This window comes from Protopterus annectens, chromosome 8.part0, assembly GCF_019279795.1.
Source record: "Protopterus annectens isolate FY-2018-M chromosome 8.part0, PAN1.0, whole genome shotgun sequence".
Lineage (NCBI taxonomy): Eukaryota > Metazoa > Chordata > Ceratodontiformes > Protopteridae > Protopterus > Protopterus annectens.
Genome location: NC_056741.1, coordinates 1,397,969,350 through 1,397,982,696, shown reverse-complemented (window position 1 = coordinate 1,397,982,696; position 13,347 = coordinate 1,397,969,350). Strand labels below are relative to the sequence as shown.

The 13,347-nt window shown below is 36.2% G+C and overlaps 1 protein-coding gene across 4 annotated transcripts in view; it reads right to left on the bottom strand.

Moving 5' to 3' along the window:
- Window positions 1-13,347, bottom strand: part of LAYN (layilin) — a 375,483-nt gene that overhangs the window by 72,447 nt on the left and 289,689 nt on the right. For all 4 annotated transcript variants that reach the window (XM_044080992.1, XM_044080990.1, XM_044080993.1 and 1 more), the window contains one exon: window positions 9,919-9,999. In XM_044080992.1, coding sequence (XP_043936927.1) covers window positions 9,919-9,999 — 81 coding nt within the window. The remainder of the gene's footprint in view (window positions 1-9,918; window positions 10,000-13,347) is intronic.

The following is a 13,347-nucleotide window of genomic DNA, read 5'->3' as shown; positions in this document are numbered from 1 at the left end:
TATCCTAACAATTGCATAATTAGAATTCAATGTCACATGATATGGAATTAGGAAGTAAATGGACAGCTGCTCAGCCTATAGTAAATACAAATGCAACTTAACTATACTTAATATGCATGGTTCCACTTAAGTAACTAAATTAAAATCTACATATTTTATAATCAGAAAGCACCCTTTACATAAAGAGAGCATAATTACAGAAAAAAGAAATGGTAACAAAAATCTTTGCACATGATCTTTAAGTAGGAAAATTGATTGGTTTTGAAATGGTTTGATTTGTACTTTGTATGGATTGTTTAACTATGTTTTGGAGTTTGGTAAAGATAGCATGTTCGTTAGGGGTTGTGTTGTTCACCTTTTGGGTAGCAGTAAAGGATACTGACCTAAAATGTTTTCTAGTCCCTAAATTGTTAAAATGGTCTAATTCACTTTTGTTAGGCAGGATTGTCTAACTCTTATGATATTACTTCATTCCACACTTTCTGCAGGCCGTATAGTTTTGGTGAAACTAAGTCAGTGTGCTCCTTAACCTGACTGGGACTGGATGCCTTGATAGATAAAAAAGTCACTTCAATCAAAATTTCGGAACTGTAAAATCCCTGTATACATTTTCATAGAGATAAGGTATGTATGTATGTATGATAACTGATTAATATTTCATGTGTACATTTATATGAGTTATCTCTTTAGGCAGTTTTATACAATAACTATTTTTTAATCAGAAAAGCAATAATGAAAAATTATTACACACTCTCTATCCAAAGACAGATCCAGTGATATGTGCAAAGAAACAAAGACTTGAGGAAAACTGATAATATATTCACTTGTATTTAGGTTCATAGGTGCTTACTAGGCTATTCATCTGTGGGGATCTTTAGAAGCCTATCCTTAACATTCCCATGATAGTTTTTAGCTGTTATATTTTGCATATAAATAACCCAGAGGCAGACAGAACAAAGATATGTTAGGGAATTTACTTGTTGACTCTATCCAGGAGGGGCACAGGTGCTAAACTATTGGAGAATGTGTGGTTTCCTAGCCATTCATCCATATTACATTTAAATAGAGTAAGAGAAGTATTTTGTTTTATGTGGAGTGGAAGACTGCTCCATAGAAGCATTTTCTTCTATGGTACATGCCTACCCTATATGATACACACCTGTCCCTATATGATACATACCTATCCCTATATAATACATACCTATCCCTATATGATACATACCTATCCCTATATGATACGTACGTGTCCCTATATGATACATACCTATCCCTATATGATACATACCTATTCCTATATGATACATACTTATCCTCTAGATGCAAGGCTGAAGTTGACTGTTAGCAACCTTTATGAAATCAAGCAAAGGCACAAGGCTTTGAGACAGTCTGCACAGTTTTTTATGATTTAGGGCCTTTTTCTGTTTGTTTGTTACAGTGATAAAGTGTTGTGGTCATTCCAGTTGTGACAAGTGTTTGGACATTATATTCAATGATTAGCCTAATGAGAGATGAGTACAGTAGAAAGATTATATTCCTGGACTTAGACACCATTCCATTAAATATAAACTGTGCAATGAAAAAGGGCTTCATTACAATAATAGATACATGTAATCAAAGGACAGTTCATTGCCCACACAGGTTCCCAGATCCCTGACTGCTGGATCACCTTACAGTGGTGTGCTATCAATGTGACAATTACAAGGGAATCATGCTTGACAAAGGATATGATGATACATTTCTTAGTATTAAGTTTTAGTCCATGGTTGTGACAGAAGCTATTAGTTTGGAAAAGGCCCTGTTGGAATATCTTGGTGTCCACTGGGGAGTTTCTGATGGCTCCAGCTTTACAGTCATCTACAAACTTGGTCAGCCATAAACCTTTAACATTTGATTTAAAGTCTGAGAAGTCAATGCCAAAGTGGAGTAGCTCAAGAACTGAACTTTGGGTACATTGCTATTTACAGATCTTTTTTGGGGAGGTAGAGTCACCCACCCTAATTTCCTGGGTTCCATTTGTGAGCCATTTGTAAGCCAATTTGCTATCCAATGAGTTACATATGGATTTTCATTTGTCTGTGATTCTTGACTGTGGGATGGTGTTGTTGAATGCTTTTGTGAGGTTTAGATATGTGATGTGTACTGATTTGCCCTCATTCATTGATTGAGTAACCTCCTCAAAACGTCAACCAGGATAAGGAGACAGGGTCTGCCCTTGACGAATCCAAAATGGCTTTGATCAAGAGTTTGTTGGTTACCTATGTACTAATTTATTAACTCCATAATGATCCTTTTCATAGCCTTACAGATAAGGCTGTTCAAGCTTATGAGTCTGTCATTACCTTGGTCCGTAGATGCCCCACTTTTGTGCAAAGGGAAGACTCTTGCAGTCCTCCGTTCATCTGTCATGAAGCCTGTTTGAAAGCTGATATTGAATAGCTTCAGTAGGGGGTCTGACAAGCCCTTTTTCAGGCTGAGCAGTGGGCATCACTCAGTATGTTATCTGGCCCCATAGAAGTAGTGTTCTTGGCCTTGGATAGCAACTTGAGGGCTGGTTCTTGGCAGATTCGAGGGGGATGTTGATGAGGATTGTGAGACTGGAATATTGGAGGGAGAGGGTGGTGGGGTTTGAACTAAATGCATCCAGTAGTAAGTTATCTATGTCCTCTGAGTCTGAGTTTGTGATATCATTTACTTTTAACTCTACACAGTACTGGGCATTGTTTCTGAGATTTCTAACATAGTTAAAGAATGATTTGTAATTATCCTTTGCCTGGGTGGCTATTTTTACCTCATGTCTGGCTTTAGTTGATTTGATCAGGATATGGATGTCCTTGTTAAGCTTAGCAAGAATGTTATTGGTATCTTGTTAGTTATATTTATTTTTGTGTGCAAAATTTTTTTCTTTTATTAAAGGCCCTGTTTATATTAGGGTTCCACCAAAGGGGATTTACTTTTAAATTTGGTATTGTATTTACTTCTGAAGGGCACACATGTAAATCTTTTTTGAAGAAAAGAAAAGTGTTTCTGTGATCAAGTGGATTTCTTTAAGTTGAGTTGCATATTATATTACCTTCTGCAATAACATAAAACAAAGCCATATCAAACATTGCCAGTTCACATTCTACTATTTCTGCTTCATCTTTTCATTTTTTCAGAGACTGCAGTATTTAATGTGGTATGGGATTGGAAGGCTGGTTTTCAGAAGTCATTGTTTCTATGACTTTTATATAGACCCACATATTTATGCATTACGAAGTCAGCAAATGACAGATATATTCAGTTACTGACTGCCATGCATTTCATGCACTTTTTCAGCACTCTTTCACAGACTAAGATCTAAGTCAAGCATTAAGACAACCAAATGCAAGTAGATGTCCAAGAAGAAAGTTATGCCCAAAGACCTAAAATTTATGAAATCTAATTTTCAGTCTATTTCATTCCAATATGTGGTACTGTGCTTGATGTAGTAACAGAATGAAATAAACTAAACAGCACATAAACCACTTACACATGACCTCATTTCTACCTTCTGTTGAAGTGTTTGGTCACCTGAAAGAGACCTTTGTGGGATTTATAAAAATCTTGTGCAGCCTTTTGTTTAATCACAATGTGTTAGCCGTTCCACTGGCCAGAGGAATACCAATGGAAATATTAACAGCATTCCAATGAGAAGTAATGAAGCAATGGCAAGCCTTTAAGCTCCGTCGACTGATCGTTTCAATGTGAGTCCCAATTGTACTAACTCTGTTTCCAGCTTTTTGGAGGCTTTTAAAGAACTAGAAAAAGATCTTTTTAAATTAAAACTTCTACAATGGGATGTTTTGTATTTTGACAATTGTTTCCATGCTCAAAGAGTGCCAAAAAGGTTAAGGTTCACTAAAATGCCTATTGGGGAAGATCTGCTCAAAGAATTTTAGATAAATGAGTAGATCTCAATCAGAAGGTGGGGTTACAGTATGTTGAGGTGCTGGCAAATTTGAATACGCAGAAGATCGAGAATTTAAATGTGAAAATCAGCACAGCTTTTTTCTCTTTAAAAGACAAAATTACAGTCGAAAACTTTGAAACCAAATTTTGTGTGATACAGGACAAGCTGGTTAAGGAAAATGAATTATTAATGAAACAGAAAACTAAAAAGTTTCAGAGACCTCATTGAATATGAAAAGAGGGAGTGGCTGATCCGAGAGTTGGGAGTGAATTGAAGCTGGAAGAGCTGAAAGCAGCTGAATCGGGAGCCAGAAATGATCCAACTGTTTCTAATAACAGCAGTATAAATGTTCCATAGAGGTCTGAACGTTTAACTCAGTGTTCAGCTAAAGGCATTCAACAAAATAAAACCAATAATATTTTTAATGTGGTTACGTCTTCTGGCTATACAAATTTTCAATATGCACAGAATTCTCAGCCCATCCATATACATCAGAAAGAGGGGAATTCGAGCAGGACTTGGGCAGATGTAGCTGCTTTAATGAATGGTTTGTTTGGCAGGGGTTTCAAAAAAAGAATTATAGGAAACAGAGAAATAAACAGAAGTTTTAGGTACCAATGAACATGGTTTCGAAATTATTAATCTATCTTCTATGGTTTTAAGTCATTAGGCTTGTAAAGTGTTAAGTAAAGGCTGGAATTTTTTTCCAGCGAGGAGAGCTAATAAATGTGATGTTATCAATAGCCTCAGAGGTTAGGTCAGAAAATTACATTTTAAATGTTTATATGACCATGAAATGAATAGACATTTATTATTTTATAAACCCAGCTCTTTTAATACTTTTAATCTTCCACTTAAAAAAGAGCTGGAGATGTTTTTAATTATGACTGAGATGCAAATTATCGAATTGTTGGATAAGAAACCTCAGTACAAATATTACAACATGTCTTTTTTTAGAAAAGAAAGTGTTCTGTGAATTGATTAATAACAACAGTATTTTGATTACCATAGCAGACAAGGGGAATTATCTTTTAATCTTCCACTTAAAAAAGAGCTGGAGATGTTTTTAATTATGACTGAGATGCAAATTATCGAATTGTTGGATAAGAAACCTCAGTACAAATATTACAACATGTCTTTTTTAGAAAAGAAAGTGTTCTGTGAATTGATTAATAACAACAGTATTTTGATTACCATAGCAGACAAGGGGAATTCTCTTGTAATGATGGTAAGATGTTAGAAATGTTGACAGACAACAATTACCATAGGTTGGGATGTTTCAATAAAGTTAAAAAGCTTATTCGTATATTGATTCCTTTGCAGAGGAATGGTTTTATAGTGGCAGAATCACAGAAAATATTAGGAAATATTTAAGAGTGGACTGCCTTAAATTTAGCAGGATTTTCAGTTTGCTGAAAATCCATAAGGATTTAGATAACCTCCCGTTTAGGCCTATTGTTGCTAGTGAAAAAGGCAAAACAGAAGAGATGGCAATTTTTGTAGACAAACATTTGCAACGAGTTGTGGAATTAAACAATTCTTATATCAAAGATGCTTTTGATTTCATAGGGAAGATAGAAAATATTAATGTTTTAGATTCTGATCTGTTGGTTACTCTTGATCTTAAATTGCTATATACTGTTATTCCTAATGAGGAAGGATTGGAAACACAGCTGAATTAATAATTTCCAGGGTATTTTCTTGCAACACAGTTGGCCTTCTAATGGAAATATTAGATGTAATTTTGAGTTATAATTTTTTTGAACTTAAGTACAGAATTTATTGCTAGACAAATGCAGTGGCAATGGGTGCCGCAATGGCACCCAGTTGTGCTAACATTTTCATAAATGGATGGGAGAAGGCTAACATTTTAACTGACAATTTTTTTGATAATGGAGTTATCTACAAACATTTTATTGATGACATGTTTATGATTTGGAAAAGAGGGTTAGATTTGTTGAATGTTTTTTAAGTCCTATAAACAATGTCAACTCTTATTTACAATTTACATCTATGCACAACATTTTAGTATCCCTTATTTGGATGTAGTTGTTTAAAAATAGAATGGGAAGTTGCTCACTAGAATTAGTAAAAGTAATGTGCAGAATAATGCATACTTACATTTTAGTATACATTCTAGAAAAAAGAAAATATAGTAAAAGGTCAACTAATGAGAGTGACTCGATTGATAACGAAAGATGATGATTTTTTTCATGAAGGGGTTAGTTTGTGCAACCAATTTTTAAACAGGGGTTATCCCAGGATTTTAGTACAGGACAAGTTCTAAGAAATGTGTGATATTAGAAAAAACAATAGAGTTACATCTCATTAATTTATTAACATTGATTACAATGCCTCCATGCAAATTAGTAATAGTGTGTACACCAGGGCTATTAAGAACATAATTATGAATAACTGGAAAATATTTAAGAGCTGCCCTGATGTCTATAAAGCAGTAGGAGATCATCCTGTTTTTGTTCAAAAGAGAGGAAATAGTTTCAAAATCTTTTTTCCAGACCAAAATAAATCAGAATTAAACAGCAAGCATCAGAACAGGGATGTTTAAGCATTATGCCTGCAACTTCTGTGATTTTTTTTATATGCTGGTGTGAATTAATTAGTTATAAACAATTTTAAAGTTTAACTAAAGGGACATTATACTTGCAAATCAAAAATATGTTGTTTATTTAGTAATTTGCAAATCTTATAGTTCATTTTATATTGGCCACACTTTAAGAGAATTTTTTAAGAGAATTTATGAGCACAAACATGCAATAGATGCTCCTGGTAAGCATTACTAGATAAGCAAGTGCAATATTGATTTTAAGTTTATTGTTTTAGATGAAGTTAAGGATTTTGAGCAAATGTTCAATGCTGAGGATGAGTTAAGTTGGCAAGGATGAGTTAAGTTGGTGAGAGTACTTATGGTAGGTGAAATTAAATGCATGCTGTCCACCTGGACTCAATAGCTGAGAAGATTTTGTAGCCTACCTTAAAAGGAAAAGGCTCAAGCATTGAGCACAGTGTCATGTGATTGTAATCAATTAGTATTTAAATGTGTTTTTTAATTGCATTATTCAGTCTGAAGAAGTCTCACTATTACAGACACAAAAGCGCTTACTGAATATGTTTGATGAATAAAGTCTGTCTGTTTTTTATGCCAGCTTTTTTTATTCATTCATTTATTTTTTTAGTTTGGCTTTACTGTTTTATTATTAGCCACAATGAGTACTTGCACCAAAAAGTGCAAGTGCTCATGAGACAAAAGTGATAGCAGTGCTGGGATTTGTAGTGCACATCTACAGTTTTTGGCATGATGTCTACAGATAATATATCCGATGTTGCTATTGCTTCTCTGTCCAGCTGCAGAAAATAGAGGACTTTATTTTGGTTATTGTACATTAAATGAATTAGCATCCAAGCACTTCTTATATTATAGTTGCATTTCCAGCCTGACATTGTCACAATGCTAGGGTGCAGGGGGCAATAGCTTCTTGAACTAGGTATGGCTGCACTAATCTTCCTTCTGGTTTCCTGTAGTGTTCAAACATGGATAATTATGTTCTTTTTAATTCCCTTTTTATGGATTAGTGTAAGCCGAGCAGCTTGGCACAGACTAATGGTGAGCTGGCCCTTTACAGAATGTCAACTGTCATGTGCTAAGTTCAGGAGGTCTTTCTCAGCTAAACTGATACAAGTTCCTCAGTAGAAAAAGACTGTAATTGTCCACAACAGCCCCAGTATTTTTGTAGTACATATATATTTAACTGAATAATTCAATCCTATTTTGCTCTCTTTCTCCTGTCCCTGCTATGAAATACAGTGGTTCTTAAGTTTCAAATATCTTACATAATGCAAGACCTGTGATGTTCTTAATGTTCATTGTGGGGGCCATGTTGTACTTCTTCCAAACTGAGTTGTCTGTTGTAGGTTTGCCAGTTTTATTTTGGCAGCAGTACCATATACTACAGTGTGAGGAGACTGTTTAACTGGCTGTTTATTTATGTATCTATGTATTTATTTATTTATTTATTTTATAGGTTCATAGGTTCATAGGTTGGTACTAGGCTATCAGCCCTAGGGCCTATACAAGCCTTGCCATAACAATTCCCTGGCTATTTCTTCCCACACTATTTACTTCCCTGGACCCCTGTCTAGCAGGGCAAATGACATGATCCCTGGGGTGAATTTCCTTTCTCCCATCCAATCGTCAAGGTTCCTTTTGAAGAGGGCCTAAGAGGCACTCTGCTTGACATGTATGGGCAATCTATTCCAGAGTCTGGGGAGTCTCTGGGTCAGGAACCTATCCCTCCAGCATGTTTTGTTTATTGTGATGACAAGGTTTAGATCCCTGGAGTGTGTGGCTCTGAGGGATTGGGATTTCTTTAAGTGTAGCGTGTCCAACAGCTCTGGGTTTGACATGGCCTTGTATGTTAAGCAGAGATTGCCTCTGAGTAGACGATATGCGACAGAGTATAGCTGGAATTTTTTAAGGCGGTCAGCATAGGGCATCTGCTTTAGGCCTGTGATTCTTTTAGTGAGGTATTTCTGCGGCCTTTCCAGTTGTTGCAGATGTCTTGAGAGGTACATACCAAATGGGGTGTTGTATTCTATAATGGGTCTAATGAGGGGTGAGTACAGTGGGACAATGACCTCCTTTTTTCTGGATGAAAAGCCCTTAGTGATGAGGTGTGCCACATAGAAGGATTTCCTGACTGTTGTGGCAATGTGGTTATCGAAGGTGAGACCACTGTCCACCTGTGCCTCTAAGTCTCTTGTCACACTTTTGGTGTTTAGTGTACTGCCGCCTATATGGTAATTCATGGATACATGTTTTTTCCCAAAGGGGATAACTATACATTTCTTGGCATTGAGCTTGAGCCCATAGCTCTGGCACCAAGCATCTGTTTCTGTAAGGCCCTTTTGTAGAGTATCCACATCATTTGGGGATTCAATAATGGCTCCCAGTTTGCAGTCATCTGCGAACTTTGTTAGCCAGAGTCCCTTAGTGTTGGCCTGTACTTCAGAGAAGTAGATGCCAAACAAGAGCAGTCCCAGGACTGAACCCTGAGGTACACCACTTGTCACTTGTCTGGAGCTGGATTTGGAGTCGGCTACTTTTTACAGTGTGGGTTCTATCAGTAAGCCAGTTAGCAACCCATTGGGTGACGTAGGGATTAATTTTATCGATTTCTTTACCAAATAAAGCCACTGGACACAACTCACACTTTTCTGGGGCTACCCAGGAGGACTGTCTGGTTAAGTAACTTGGTTAGAGTCACATTGTAGGCAAAGAAATGTAGAAGGAATCAAACCCTGTACCATGGGCACAGGAAGCAGTTCACTAACAGCTTAGAGCTTTACACCTCTGTGCTAACTCACAGACTGATGCACTTGACACTGCCTCAAAGCATAGCATAATTGATATTGCTTCAGTATGGTTAGGTTTTTCATACAGATTTCTGATGGAAAACTGTGCTTTATCATTATGACATTATAACCGAGAAATCAAAACATGCTTGAATTGTATGTCTAAAATAACAAAAACATGACAATTGAATTCTGCTTTTTAGCTTTTGACACAATATTATTATAAGATATTTTTTTCTGTGATGGCATTATGTCTTAAAAATCAGTTAATGTTTTGAAATAAAAGATACACATCTGTAATAATTCAGCTACCACTTAAAATGTTAAAAATAATCAGATTATTATACTGCTATAATTAACCTCATTAGTCATTATTTGTACACCTTTTGCTAACCAACTTACTATGCAATCAGAACGACACAGCATATATGCAAGACCCCAGAGCATAAGAAAGGAGTGCCTTGTCTGTATTTATTTTTTACTAGGCCAGGTGTCAGCTTAGACTCTAGCTATGGTTTTACTTCACATGCATTATCTACAGATGAAGAGAGAGAGAGAGAGAGAGAGAGAGAGAGAGAGAACGTAAATGTACAGATCAAAATATGCAGCGAAGGTCATACCTTTGGATTCTGTTACTTTATCATCTGTATCTACAGTGGAGTCGTCTGAGTATTTAGGTCTTAATGATTCTGTTGTAACATCTGGAATACAAGAAATATTAAGTCATTTTAACCAGCTAAACAGTTGGGTCTAAGCATAATCATTTGCCTGTTTCACTGATGATGATAATATTATTTTATTCAAAGATATACATTCTGTTTGCACTATGTCTGCAAAATGCTGCTTAGAAACTTAGTTAAAAAATATTTAGAATCAGACAGAATAAAGTAACCTCAAAGCTTTGGGACTAAAGGTGACTTCAGTGGTGTAGAGGGATAAAGACCTAACTATTGCCCAGCCCTGGTTTCTGTTAGCAGCTTGAGTAATTGACTGAGTGGCAGGTTGAGATGGGAGTGCCTGTCCTGGAGGGCACTCAGTGGTGATGCTCCCTAAGGGAAGATGTAGTCAAAAAAAGGGAATTATCCTCAGATGCAACCAGAGAGCATGGGGAAGTGGGTAGGGTATATAAAATACCCCCCCCCCCACACACACCGGATGGAAACACAGGCATTCGAAATTCCAGGACACCCTTAGGATCCAAAACTAGTGTAAACATCACTGGAACCAGTTGATGCTGGTACACCTGTGGGCACTGGAGGCTAGACCAGTATAAAAGAAGTCCAAGGGGACCAAAACAATTAAAAAAATGAAAAAAAAAAGCTTTGAGACTGGAAGAAGGTAGGAGTGTGCAGAGAAAGTCATAAAAATGAAAAAAATGTGCCCAACTGAGACGTTTGACTGGTTAACATGAGTGCTTTATTAAAGACTTCTGTGTCACTGTGCTTTTTTGAGCCAGTGTGCTCAAGCATTCTATTAAGGGAAAATGTATATACCTTGCATAATATGTTGACAGATTGCTAAATCATTTTGTACTCATGTCTTTGTGTTCTGTTAAAAGCTTTGTGGGTCAGTTCTCAATGAATTAGCTGTAGTACTTTTATATTTTTTCTCTTAGGAAGTGTGATATACTCCAACATGCAGTAATCAAGGGTATGCAGACGTAACCCAGATTATTTTGTTATACATTCCTTTAGTAGCTATCATAAAGCTCTTCATTTCACAATGATCTCTCACAATCTAGAATACTATGAATCTTCCTTTCCATTTATCTCATCTCCTCATAATCTCAGTAGCTTCCTTTCGTCATACCTTTATTTACTTTGCCTTTAACTAGAAACCACCCTTTTACATCACATTTGCTTAATGGTTGAAGGAGATAAATAGCCCATCTAGTCTGCCCTTTTAGTGGTTTTACAGTTTACTGCCCCCTCCCCTTTCTCTACCTTTTTCATGCCCTGTCAAACACCTCCACAGATTCTTTCTCCACCACCCATTCTGGCACCCTGTTCCTTGGGTTCCTACCCTCTTTGTGCAGAAGTGCTTTCTTATATCTAAAGGCTAATAGGTACCTACAGTTTGCTCCCTGCACTCTCGCCTCCCCATTCTTCATTGAAACTCTGGCTAGCCAATAGTCAGTGCCAATAAGTAAAAGCCAAGATGTTATGAGTTTCAGCCTCACAGTGTCACATTCTAGTATTCTGTTTTGACTTAATGGTCAATGTCTGTGTGAAATTTACATTTTATAACTGTGTGTATGTAGGGACGTCTCCATGTATTTCCATTTCTTCCCACCTTATAAAACAGGCTAGTTTGTTGGCAAGACTTGGCTGAAAAAGAGCTAATGAAGAAACAGGACATTTACTTAGGAAGCAAATAAATAAATCAATTAAGAACTATTTCAAGAGTCATTAATGGCTCTTTCTACAAGCATTGTGGTCTGATAAATGTATATAAACTAAACTTTTTGTGTTCCCAGATGTATACCTAGATCTCAGTTCCCATTTCTCTAGAGCTTATTACAGCAGCGAGGAAAATGACTGCGGTGAAATGAAAAGTGAGTTTACACCTTCCTTTACAAAATGTATTAATATGGTCACTGTTTTGTGTCAAAAAGAAATGAATACTATAAGTATGAAAATAAAATAACCACAGAATATAATTCCTATATGCATTTGAACTTACTAATTGAGAAATATTAAAGGAAAACTCCACGTCAGAACTCATAAAAAATGTTTTTTTTTTCATTATGTCTTTGTTTTATGAACTATTTTAATGTGTCAAAATCACTCTAAATACTTCTTTTACAAGAAAAGACAAAACTCCAAAGCTGAGCATAGAAGTTCACCAGAAACTTTAATGATTACCACTTTCATCCGTTCAAAAACAATTGGACTTCATCAGATGATCTGAAACTTATACATTCTTATATGTAGGTACGCGCTTGTGTTTGTTTTGTTGTATTTGTGTGTGTTGTGTTGGTTTGTAGTGTAGGGAGGAAGGTGTATGTGTGATTGTTTGTGTGTGGAGTGTGTATGTGGGCAGTTGCGATTTTGAATTTCGCGCTTTTGGGGTTTCAGGTTTTTAAGTTTTCGGCTTTACAGTCTTGAGATACTGAATTTCAGTATTTCAGTATTTCGGGACTGTAAAGTGAAACTATATATATATATATATATATATATATATATATATATATATATATATATATGTGTGTGTGTGTGTGTATATGGGTCTCCTTTCATGCTAAACACCGAGATGATTTCTTTGAAACATGAACTATGCAAAACCATGGATAACCAAAATTTTACATATGAAAAACAACCACTTGGCCACCATTCTGAACCTTGCCATCTTCCCCAGTGTAGTGCAATCGCGAATTGGTATATTTAGTTGGGGGGAGTGGGGGGCATGCTGGTGAAGCCCTCCACTTGGGTGGGTTTAAATATGTTTCCTTTTCTTATTTTAACCTGGTGGCCAAGTGGTTGTTTTCCCTACATAAAAGTTTGGTTTTCCATGTTATATATATCTTGCGTGTGTGATTATGTGTAGACACATACACAGTTACACAAAATTTCCATTTTGATCTGTATTTCTTAAAGGACATGAACTACACACATAGGAATATAATCTATTTCTCTGTTATACACACGTGCACACGTGCGAGCCACACACACGCACACACACACACACACATATATATATATATATATATATATATATATATATATATATATATATATATATATATAAAAGTGAATGATGATTTATCATGCAGCTCTGGTAGAATTCCTCCTAGTAAGGAAATGGCATTGAGGTAGAATCAAATATTGTAAACTCAGGAAGGAAAGGAAATAGGTGGAGCCAAAGAAGAATGGCAGCATCTCAATACAACAAGTGTGAAGACTATAGAACAGGTATGTGGCTGAGCCAGGTATGGGAATGAGGTATATAAAGAAAGCTGGTGGAATGCAGAATTCCAGGAAATTATCATGAGAAAGAAGGAGTGCAAGACAAAAATGGGAGATAGAAAATATAGACCAGGGTTAGTTGTG